At 40.2% G+C, this 10,784-nt stretch overlaps 1 protein-coding gene across 3 annotated transcripts in view; it reads right to left on the bottom strand.

The window, feature by feature from the left end:
* The window catches only part of epas1b (endothelial PAS domain protein 1b), a 42,495-nt gene that overhangs the window by 6,028 nt on the left and 25,683 nt on the right, over positions 1-10,784 (bottom strand). The window contains exons 5-15 of one of the 3 annotated variants that reach the window (XM_088350705.1): positions 9,980-10,098; positions 8,539-8,720; positions 6,530-6,636; positions 6,307-6,454; positions 5,476-5,666; positions 4,020-4,243; positions 3,829-3,936; positions 2,639-3,189; positions 1,236-1,314; positions 1,081-1,156; positions 916-1,014 (exon numbers count right to left, since the gene is read on the bottom strand). In XM_088350705.1, coding sequence (XP_088206831.1) covers positions 916-1,014; positions 1,081-1,156; positions 1,236-1,314; positions 2,639-3,189; positions 3,829-3,936; positions 4,020-4,243; positions 5,476-5,666; positions 6,307-6,454; positions 6,530-6,636; positions 8,539-8,720; positions 9,980-10,098 — 1,884 coding nt within the window. Of the gene's footprint in view, positions 1-915; positions 1,034-1,080; positions 1,157-1,235; positions 1,315-2,638; positions 3,190-3,828; positions 3,937-4,019; positions 4,244-5,475; positions 5,667-6,306; positions 6,455-6,529; positions 6,637-8,538; positions 8,721-9,979; positions 10,099-10,784 lie in introns of all 3 variants that reach the window. The other 2 variants (XM_088350706.1, XM_088350707.1) reach the window with 2 other exon arrangements.

Here is a 10,784-nt window from a genome sequence, read left to right as displayed (position 1 = left end):
CTGTGTTGGAGAAGAGGAACCTCCAAAACATGCAGGACTGCTCTAGGGATTTTCAATGGGGGTGAGATCTGGAAAATAGCTAATACTTTCCAGGACGTTAAATGGTTCAAACGAAGCAGATCTTTGTTGCCCAGTGTTAGAGTATCAAAATGCATATGATCACAAATGTGTGAGTTCTCCAGTTATATCGCTTTCATTCTTTTAACCTATTCCATTAATACTTTAATCAAGCAAATGATTTAGTGGCAATAAATGCACTTTATGATTATCCACATATTTGAATGTACTTATTTATTCATTGTTTCATTCACAGTCTCTACATTGTTCTGAGTGGTGTCCCGATTCACTGTCCATTATCCACCCCTTTGGTATATAAATGATTGTCAGCCATTTTTAAAGCTAACACCTGAAACCGTTTCAGTCTTGTTGTGTATTCACAAGCACAGAATTTTCTGTTTGATTTTTACATCTCTAACTGCTCATTCCAGTGTTTTTTTTTTTTTACCAGTATTGTCTCGCAACCTGGATGTCGATTTGAACACACATAGGAAGAAAAAGTCCTCCTCAATAGGCAGTGTTTTTGGGATCATTGGCATGGCGAAAGAACATCCCACGTTTAAACAGCAATGCTATTGCTTATGAAAAAAAGTTTACACTCAAAATTGAACTATACATAGTCCCATTCAATATCTTTTACAGGGATAAATCATCCCGGTCCCTTAGCAGACAAAAACAGCCTTTCCACCTTCATCGTTCACAGTAGGGATGGTCTATAAATCTATAACTGCAGAATTTGAGTACCAGTTGGCGAAATTGTATTGCTAATATTAGGCTTAATTTACAGTATATAAGGTTTTTCTAAATATGAATACGTGTTGAACTTTTCTTTTTTGCTTGTGGGTCATGGGTTCTCACCTGTTCTGTCTCGGGGATATTCAGACTTTTTGTGTTGCTGCATCACGTTGAAACAAAGAGGAGTCCTGTTGCCCGGCAACATCCTGCCGGGCCCACCTTCTGGAGGACAAAACATCAACTAAAAATAATCATTTTCATCACACATCCTAAAGCAGGAGTTCATACCTGGCAATGGTCCTGCGCCACTTTCCATGTCGGGCCTCATCTTCTTCCAGACGTTTCCTGGCATCTTGACTTGGCCCTGCTCAAGACACACATATGTAAATGTTGGCACACCAACAGGTAAGTTGCCATCAGCTGAACTCAACAAGGTAACTCACCGACATCTGACTGAAGGAGCGCTTCATGCTGTTGGGTGGATTCATGTCTCTGGAATTGTGGACAAAGTCTTCCATGAGCCTACACACAAATACAGACATAACACACATAACATGTTTATAAAATGATGCTAAATTCTTATATTCTATTGCAGGGGCCGGGATACTTTTTGACCCAAAGAGCCAAAAAAAGCAGAAATATTTTATATATATTTTCCCCGAGAGACACACCATATATTAATATATTAAATTCAACAAAACTGCCAAACCCTCTCTCCAGACAAAAGCAAATCACTCAGCACATTTTATTTTACTGTGTGATGTTTGATGATTTGATCAAATCTATGAAATATTAATGCCAGAGCAGGTGTCCCATATCAATAAAAATATATAACTTAAAATTTGTCTCCCTCCCACAGTTACTTAAAAATGTGGAGGCTCATTTTGACCATAATTTTCATCCTAAATAATGGTTTCTCAAAACAAGGAAAGGGAAAAATTATTTTTGTAGAAATGTCACAAAATACTGCAAACGAGGATTCCTTTGATGCACACAGGGCTGAGAAAGGGGGGGGGGGACTGCGCGCATGTGTATATAGTTCTACTCATTCCTACCCCTCACCCAGTCAAATTGCTCTGGGTGTTTTTCTGGTGGAGTTTTGGGGTGTGTACAGTTTGTTCTGTGGGTTTACATCATAGAATGTCTAAATAGTGAACACAAATTTTTTAATGAGCTTACATATTATGAATTATCTAACGTTGGTCAGCTAAAATGGGGTCTGGTAGTGTGACACTTTTTCTGTAATCTTTAGTTAAGACTATACCCGAAGCAGAATGGACCAAACACTACAGATTTATTTGTGTTAAATAATTGCAGGTGTTTTGTTTGGTCTCCGTGCCTGGTGTACTCATAAATAAAGCCATATATGGCTCGCAAGCTATAGGTTTATTTTTTCCAAACTATTCAATCTCTTTACATACAACTCTTCTGTTTAGATAAACATAGTTTGTGAGATTATTTTTTATATAACTACCTGTATACAAACACAACACATGAGCAAGTCTAGAAAAAGTGTAAAAACTTGTGTCAAACAGTGTAGTGGGAAAAGCATCTGAATTAATATATTTAAAAAAAATAAGAATTTCGTCCCTGCTAAAATAGATTATAGAGAAATATATAGTGAGAATATTGAAATCATGACATTTAAGTCTATAAATACAAGGACATGGACAATATTTTTATTTTTTGCTCCAAAGACCACCACTATGAATTTGAAATTAAATGATCAGAAAATGCTAGAATAAAAGGAACAAATCTGATTAAAAAAATTGCGGGGAAGCAATGGTAAGGTGGACAATAAAAACCCTATTCAACCTATTTTGTGGTTCAGACAAGTTGACGTTACCTTTCCCTGTGAATGACATGTAGCGGCTTTGCTCGGTAGGAAGACGACCCAAAATCCAGCGTGGGGTGTGCCTGGTTCCACTGGAAGGTCTTGTTGGCTGCTTGCTCCTGGTACGTCAACAGGGGATCTGGGGGCCACTGCAGGTTCTGAATGCCCCCCATTGACGACAATGGGGTGCTGGCTGGAGCTCGGTAGGGCGGGTTCTGCACTTGCCCCGTCATGTAGGCCATCACCCTTGGGTCCATCGTTCCGTGGCCAGGGGCTCGCTCCTCGCCTTGACCTTGGGCGGGTGCCGGGGAAGAAGAGATGTTGGATGACGGATGGTAAAAACCTTGTGGATGGATAGGTGAGGAGAGGGGATGGAAGAGGCTAGCGATATCGCTGAAGCTCTGCTGTTGGGAGGGTGGAAGAGGCCCACTGCCAGGGGTGACACCCCCAATCATGCCCCCATCCAGGGGCTCATCGGGGTTGATGGGATTGAGCTCAAAGTCCTCCCCGTCCATGGGGATGTATGGAGCCAACGTCTCTAGGTCAAAGTCACTCAAGTCCGTCTGAAAAAACAAAACAAAAAACAAAACAACAACAACAAGTGGACTTTGTGTCAGAACAAATCGTTCACAGAAGAGGTGTCCAAACAAGGGATAGGGAGACACTTTTACATACTGAAATCGAATTGTAAGTTTTTAATACTTTTGATTTAGACGTTTGTGACTTTTTACATTTATTTACATAAACCATATTAGTTTTGTCCTGGAAATCCTTGGTCGTATACATTTTTGGGGGCTATTCTTTTATACTTCTAAAACGTAAATCAGTTCAGTGGAAGGTTAGGTAATTTTCAACGTCACCTAGTGGCCTACTTGTTTCTTTTTTGTTCTCAGAGTAAAAGTGAGCGGAAACATTCTAAATCTCAAAAATCATACTTGACCCCCAAAATATTTAAAAAAATTTTTTTTTTAATTAAGAATAGTAATTGCTTGATTTATTGTTCTTCGTGTGTTGAATTTAATTCAAATAAAGTGAAAAATTAGTATGTGTCATTCTTGTTATGTGTTTGTATCTGTGTGTATGTTATGTGAATTGTAATGTTTATAAAACTTGTGATGTAAAAAGTTTGGGTTTCCCTGGTTTTAACAAAAAATAAAGTTGACCACGACCTGGAGGTAAAAATGTGACATTAAAGCTCGCACCTCGTTGGCAGGATTGTCTGCCCCTGTGTCCAGTGCAAAAAGCCGCTCTGTTAGCTCCACCCTCAAGTCTCCGTCCACACTGCTGTAGTAGTCGCTGGGGCTGCTGGGCTGAAAACCACAAAACAGAACCACAATTTGTTTTTGGGGGTTGCAGGGGTACTTCCAGTAACCCAATGAGTGTGCCATCTCACTGTAGAGCAACTGCTTAGACTGGGAGTGGCGCTGCAGGGTGGCGGCTTCTGCTGGGCTGTGAAAGTGGCAGCCATTTTAGCCACATCACTAGCTGGTGGGAAGGGGGTGCTTCCGAGTGCATCGTCGCCCCAGGATGGCGTGCAGGAGACGGGCAAGGGGGCCACAGAGTGCTGGGGATATGATCCTGCTGGAATCTGGGAAGGCTCCTCTAGCTGATGACAGCCTAGCAGAGTGAATTTGAAACCTCAGTTAAAATCAAAGATTCACATTCTTCAACTAAAACTTTAAATATGTTTATGATGATGGATGATGAAAACAAGGGAGATATTTTTTTCACGTAGCGTATATTCTGGACTATAAGGCGCACCCAAGACTACATATTGGACAGAATAATAAACGTGCGGCCCAAAATTCAGTGCGCCTTATCCATGGAAAAACATTGGAAATACAAATGCATAATCACATTTGTGCAATTATTGATCACTAACAATTGCGTAACAATAGTAGCAACGGGGGGAATCAAACTCGGATAGCCATGGTGTGCACACCGAATCCTAACCACCAGGCCACTATGAACATAGATTTCGCATGAAAAGGCAATAGCCCTTACCTCATTATCACACTATTTTTTGTTCGGGTAACAGATAAGAATGCAAGATAAGATTTTGTTTCACTTTTTCTTAGCCTAAACTAAGCATTGCAATTGACAAAATGTTGTTGAATAAGTGCAGCCATGCATTCATTTATATTTTACAGGATGACCTAATTACTTCCCATAATGCCTTAACTCTTTATTCAGTTCATAATCTCCTGCACTTTTTAATAATGTGTTCAGTGGTCCTTTTCTGTACCATGGAGTGGTTTGATGTTGGTTTAAGATCAGGCGATGGTGTGATTGTAATCCTGTGCAGCCCTTCGAGACATTTTTTTGTGATTAAGGGCTATACAAATAAATGTGACTTGACTCTACTTGACTTGAATGTCTGACAGTATTCTCGCGGCATGGCCCAATAACATCAATAACAACATGTCACGGTAACAAAAAAAGTGTGATGACATAACAATAAATAATAAAACCTTTTAAATAAAACCTGATGCTTTTTTTGTGGGTGGTTTGTATCCCTGGCAGTCTATTAATGGGATATGGCGCTCCCCCCACTAAGATCCAAGTTTCATTCCGATTGCATTCTATTTTTGCAATTGTGCAATTGTCCTCAGCGATATATTTCAAATGATTACTTATTTATTACAAGTGCTACCCTAGCCCTTAATGTAGTTTTAATTAAATGCGCCTTTGAAATGAAAACAAAAATATCCCCAGATTAATGTTAGGGGGTGCGCCTTACGGTGTGGAAAATATGGTTTTGATTTGAATACATTTCAGATTTTCTGCTCATTAACAACGACAGATGATCTGTGACTATTTAATTAAAATGGAGGAGCAAAAAGTCGGACCGAAATTAAGGCTGATGATGGCGTCCCCGGGCGTCGGGGCCAGCTGGGCCAAATCATCGGGTTCCTCTTTGAGTTTGCTGAAAAGTGCCTCACTGCCAGTCTCCCCTGACAAAAAGCCACATGCCTGTCGCGGCTTGAACAACGACTCGGTCTGCTCCAGGGAGAAAACGGTGCTCCTTTCCTCAATGTCACTGCTCGGATAAAGAAAAAAAAAAGGAAGATTTACTCAAAAAAATACAAACAAAAAAAAACTTGTTTTTATATAACGTTAGTCACCCTGAAAACCTCATGAATGTTTTTCCTGACAAAGAACTATCTGTTCCAATCACTCTATCAGAGAATAATCAGAGCTGTGGAAATTACTGGAAACTCAAGAGAGCCATGACAGTATGTTCTTCACAAGTGTATTTAAACATTTGCCCACAACTGTATGTAAGTAAATAAATAGTCAAACTATCCATCCATCCATCCATTATCTGCACCGCTTATCCTCAGTAGGGTCGCGGGGGTGTTGGAGCCCATCCCAGCCATCTCCGGGCAGTGGGTAGGGGACACCCTGAACTGGTTGCCAGCCAGTCGCAGGGCACACAGGGACAGACAATTCGCTAGCTCATTCACACTTAAGGACCATTTTGACCGGCCAATTAACCAAACATGCATGTTTTTGGAATGTGGGAGGAAACCGGAGTTCCCGGAGGAAACTAATTACAAAAAAATTGAAATGTGAAGAGGCATACAAAATGTCAAATAAAATAACCCCTAAAAATATATCAGCTCGTTCCGACTATGGACAATATTGAAAAAAGTGTCTGCATTTGGCACCTGACTCACCTGAGCACGTAGTTGATGCAAACGATGCACTGAGGCTGCGAGTTTCGTCCATTGTAGATGACTGTACCTTCCGATTCTATCCACACAAAGCCCCCGCTCTTGGCTAGCATGCGGTACTGCCCGCTCACCGCTTGACCTTTGCTGCACACTAAAACAGAAAACAACTTGTATGTGTTGCTTCAACATTTGGAACCAAGTACACGTGAGTGTGCACGTGTCCTACAGTTGTGGTGGCTCTTGGTGACACTGTCTGAATCCAGAGCGTGATAGAGGTCATAAATAGAACGACCCAAAAGATCTTCCGGAGCGTATCCTAACAACTCAGTCACCCTGCAATGCACAAAAAAAAACGAATTAGAGGAGGTGTTGATTACTTGCAGGTTTTTTTCTTGGCAGAGACAAAAAAGCAAAGTATTAAGTACATTGCCAAATACCTTTCACCTCAATAACCACTTATCAGAAAATGGTGACTCACAAAATTCTGTTGCTTAGCCAAACAAAACACTATTCAATAAATGCCAGAAGTATTGTTTTTGGAGGAAGCAACATTGTGTCTCACATGAGGCACTTCCCCCAATCCTACATTTAGTAAGGAAGTCCAAACCATGATTAAAAATGTTTAAACCAAACAAGGACAATAGCCCCCCCCCTCCACACATGCGCACACGCACACACACACACACAAACACGTCACTCCATTGAGGAATGAATTTGGGAGGCAGCAAAGTCTCAACAAATCGGCAAGTATAAATACATCAAGCTCACTTTAAAAAAAGTTTCCTTAATTAAATCTGCCGCCCTCTAGCGGTAACTGTGAACGATTAATTAGAGTGCCGCACAACATTTTGTGAGACCTCCTTTTGTGTGTCAATGTGTGCGTCCTCTAACGAGGGCCAGTGCCTTCAATAACCTCATTCACTCATTTGGATGCAGGATTTGGCCCACTCGTTGCCTCCCCAAAATTGTTCAAAGGAAAAATGGGACCTTGTTTGTAGTTGAGTCACGCAAACACACGCACGTACGCACACACAGATAGTTGCCTGAAAGAAAGCTTGGTCGTGCATGAGCAACCTGAAAAGATGGACTACATGCGCAAGCTTGTGAAATTCAATCTCTGAGTGTGTTTGCTTTTGCCAGCAAACATCCAACTTGAGCCCTCAGGTAAGAATGCAACAATGTTGCCATGGAGACATTGCAGGCAATGTTGTTGACAAACATAACAATTTCCTCTCAAGGAAACAAAATAAAATATTTGCCAAAGGGTGAAAAAATTAAAAGTCAAATAACTTACATATTCATCCAATACATTTTACAGGCCTTTTTAATATGACTCAGTTGCCAAAGCCCTGCACCATTGGCGATCGTCATTTTGCTTTTGGTGTCGGGTGTGCTGGGGCACTTTTTGAAGGAGAACGACGCGGCCCCAATTATTTCAATATAAAACATGTTTGATACTCCTCTAGTGTGCAGTAGACAGAGGAAAACGGTAACTTGAAAGCATGCTCTAAAAATACAAAAGAACGCAATGATGTCTTTGACCAAAGTTTTCTTTAATTCTCGAAGAACGATGACAAGCAAATGCCATGGCAACCACTGATAAAAAAAGCACTGGCCCTGTGAATTATTAAGCTTACATTTTACATGACACAACACTCAGTAGATGTGTTTTGGTGCAAAAATAAATATGTGGTGCCATGATTCCACTGATTCATGAAAGATAAGCACTTCGCTTTTACTTAGTAGCTTCATGAATAACCAAAAACAGTATTTCAACAGCTTGCAGTTGTCGTCAATGCTATAAACCAGCAGTGGCGCTCATTCTGGATTTTTGTTATTAGTTAGGTGTTTCTTAAATGTAAATACACTGATGAGCTAACTGTGAGACATAAATATTAAGGAAGTTGAAGGGGTAGAATTAAATAAGCATATGCTTCTTCTGACTCCTATTCGGACTTGTTAACATTTTTTTTCACTTGATTGTTTTTGTGATTGTCGGAATAAAGTCATTCATTCTTTCTTAAAGCAACAGCAAAATATATTGGAGTTAACTATAATAACGTTCAAACCACACCACATTAGCATGTCTTCGTAATCGCTACGTGACTGTGGTAGTTGCTATTTAAACAATCACATGATCTGAAAACAAGTGACGTAAACAACTCATACTGCGCCAGGCGTGCACCAGGCTTGGGAAAACAAAGCATGGTCGGCATGTGAAAGCAGCGTGCGCACCTGTCATCGCAGTAGGTGAACTTCATGTCCATGCTGTGTCTGCTCAGAAAAGATCTGCTGTCGAGCGGCGCCTGGATGTTGGCTGGGTGCGGGACAGGCTGGCACATGAGAACAGTGCACGTGAGCGCCGGATGCTGTGCTGGGCCTATGTAACTCTTCAGTTGGCCTGTGCAGTGCAGCACCTGAAAACCATTTATTGCAGGCAAGATTTTTGGAGCAGTCCGAAGCAGCAGTGAGAACACCGAAACATAACCCCTAAACGACTAATGACATACGAATAGGCATCGATCTCATTATCCCACCATTTTACTCGCAGAGTCAGAAACAAAATATTAGAGAATGAAAAAAACAAAGTTGTCCTTTATATCTTCTAGGACAAAATCTCTCACCGCCGTGACCCAGGTTAAATTCCAGTTGCATACAATGCTTTGAGATTATAGTCAGGGATGTTTTTAGACTTAAAAAGTGGTCGGCGGCGCCCTCTGTTGGCTGCGGCTGCATCGGCTCGCTACAACGGGTCAGGTGCAATCGACATTTCGTTCTGTGTACATTGTTACACAGAATGACAATACAAGGAAATTATTATTATTATTATTATTAGTATACCGTAAAAATCTTGTGTAGTGGACACTTATTAAGAGTGTATTCCAATCTTCTCCATCGCATTTGAGGTGGATAAGGTGCACTGGGTTATAGGGTGCACTTTAAATTTTCTGGCAAATTTGTTTTTTTTTAGGTGGGCCTTATTGTCCTAAAAATATGCTACTAAGTTAGTATTACGAGTGGGGCTAAGTGAACAAAAAACAACTTTTTTGAAAAAAAGGGGACCGGGTCATAACCAGCTCAGTAGCCTAGATGGTAGGGCGCCCGCTTTGAGACTGGGAGGTCGCTGGTTCGCGCCTCGGCCGAGTCATACCTAAGACTTATAACATTGGTAAAATGGCGGCGCCCTCTGTTGGCTGCGGCTGCATCGGCTCGCTACAACGGGTCAGGTGTATCGACATTTCGTTCTGTGTACATTGTTACAAAGAATGACAATACAAAGGAAATTATTATTATTATTATTATAACATTCATATGGATAGGCTAATTTAAAAGGGTGTTTTTGGCTGTAAATTTAAGAATTGGTCATGGATGTTCAGAAAATGATGGTGTTAATAACTAATTGTAAAAAAGACTATCAATATAAAACACTTTCTATGAATACTTTCTATTACTTAGATTTTCACATTAGTAAAAAACAAACAAACAAAAAAAAAAAAAAACAATGACCCATCACTGATGAGATTTTCAGAACGTGGGTCGACTTCTTTTGTTTTGGAGAGATTGTAAGTCCCATTCAAGCAGTTTTTATAAAACCCTCTATGGGAAAAAAATAAACATTATTTATCAGACAAAAGCTTAAAGTTGTTTTTGCAAATATTCCAATGTTGATACTCACCTTCCAGCTGGCTGACTTGAGGTTGACAGTGCGTCCCCTGTTGGTCATTGTGCATTTCATCCGCATAAAAAAGTCCCGTTGTGTGGTCTGCTCTTTGCTCTTTTTCCCAAAGACGCCACCTGGCAATATAAAATAAAAACATCCAAAGATTTGCTAAGTCACCTCTTGTCTGGTAAAGTCTCTGGTCTGTTAGCAGTTACAAGTAGTTTTTTAATTTCATATACGATTTTGTTTAGGGCTGCCAAATTGTCAAGCAATGCTACAAAAACCGAAACACCAATTCAATTGGAATTACTTTAATTATATATATATATATATATATATATATATATTATATATAAACATAAAATACAATAACCAAGATACTGACTTTTTATGCTATTCGTGTGTTTGCGCTTTATTGTGTAGAGTAAATATATGAAAAAGGAAAAAGGGTGAAACAAAGCATATTGCTCTGCTTGGGCCACTGATAAGTCTCATTTTGGGCATGCATAAAATGTTATATGTGTGTTGGATTCTCTCACAGATACGCACTCGCTTTCTGTCGACATGACCTCTGAGCCTACATTTGCATGTGGGTCTTAAGAGATATGATGTTACATAACTGGAGTGCGCTTTACTCTTCACTTCACAAGCACATTCAATTTGTCCCTGTGAGCTTGTATTTAATATGCTGATATCAGCAAAAACAATGCAATTAAACTACGGTTTGGAAATGTACGCAGAGCTATGGATGAAAAATGAAACTACGAACTGTTGTCATGGTCTAAGTGGCTGGCAGCTTTTTTTGGATCAGATGCATCAT

This window comes from Urocampus carinirostris, chromosome 13, assembly GCF_059441175.1.
Source record: "Urocampus carinirostris isolate Australia breed hairy pipefish chromosome 13, RoL_Ucar_1.0, whole genome shotgun sequence".
NCBI lineage: Eukaryota > Metazoa > Chordata > Actinopteri > Syngnathiformes > Syngnathidae > Urocampus > Urocampus carinirostris.
Note: the sequence above shows the minus strand (reverse complement) of the source record. Positions and strands in the feature narration are given on the sequence as shown.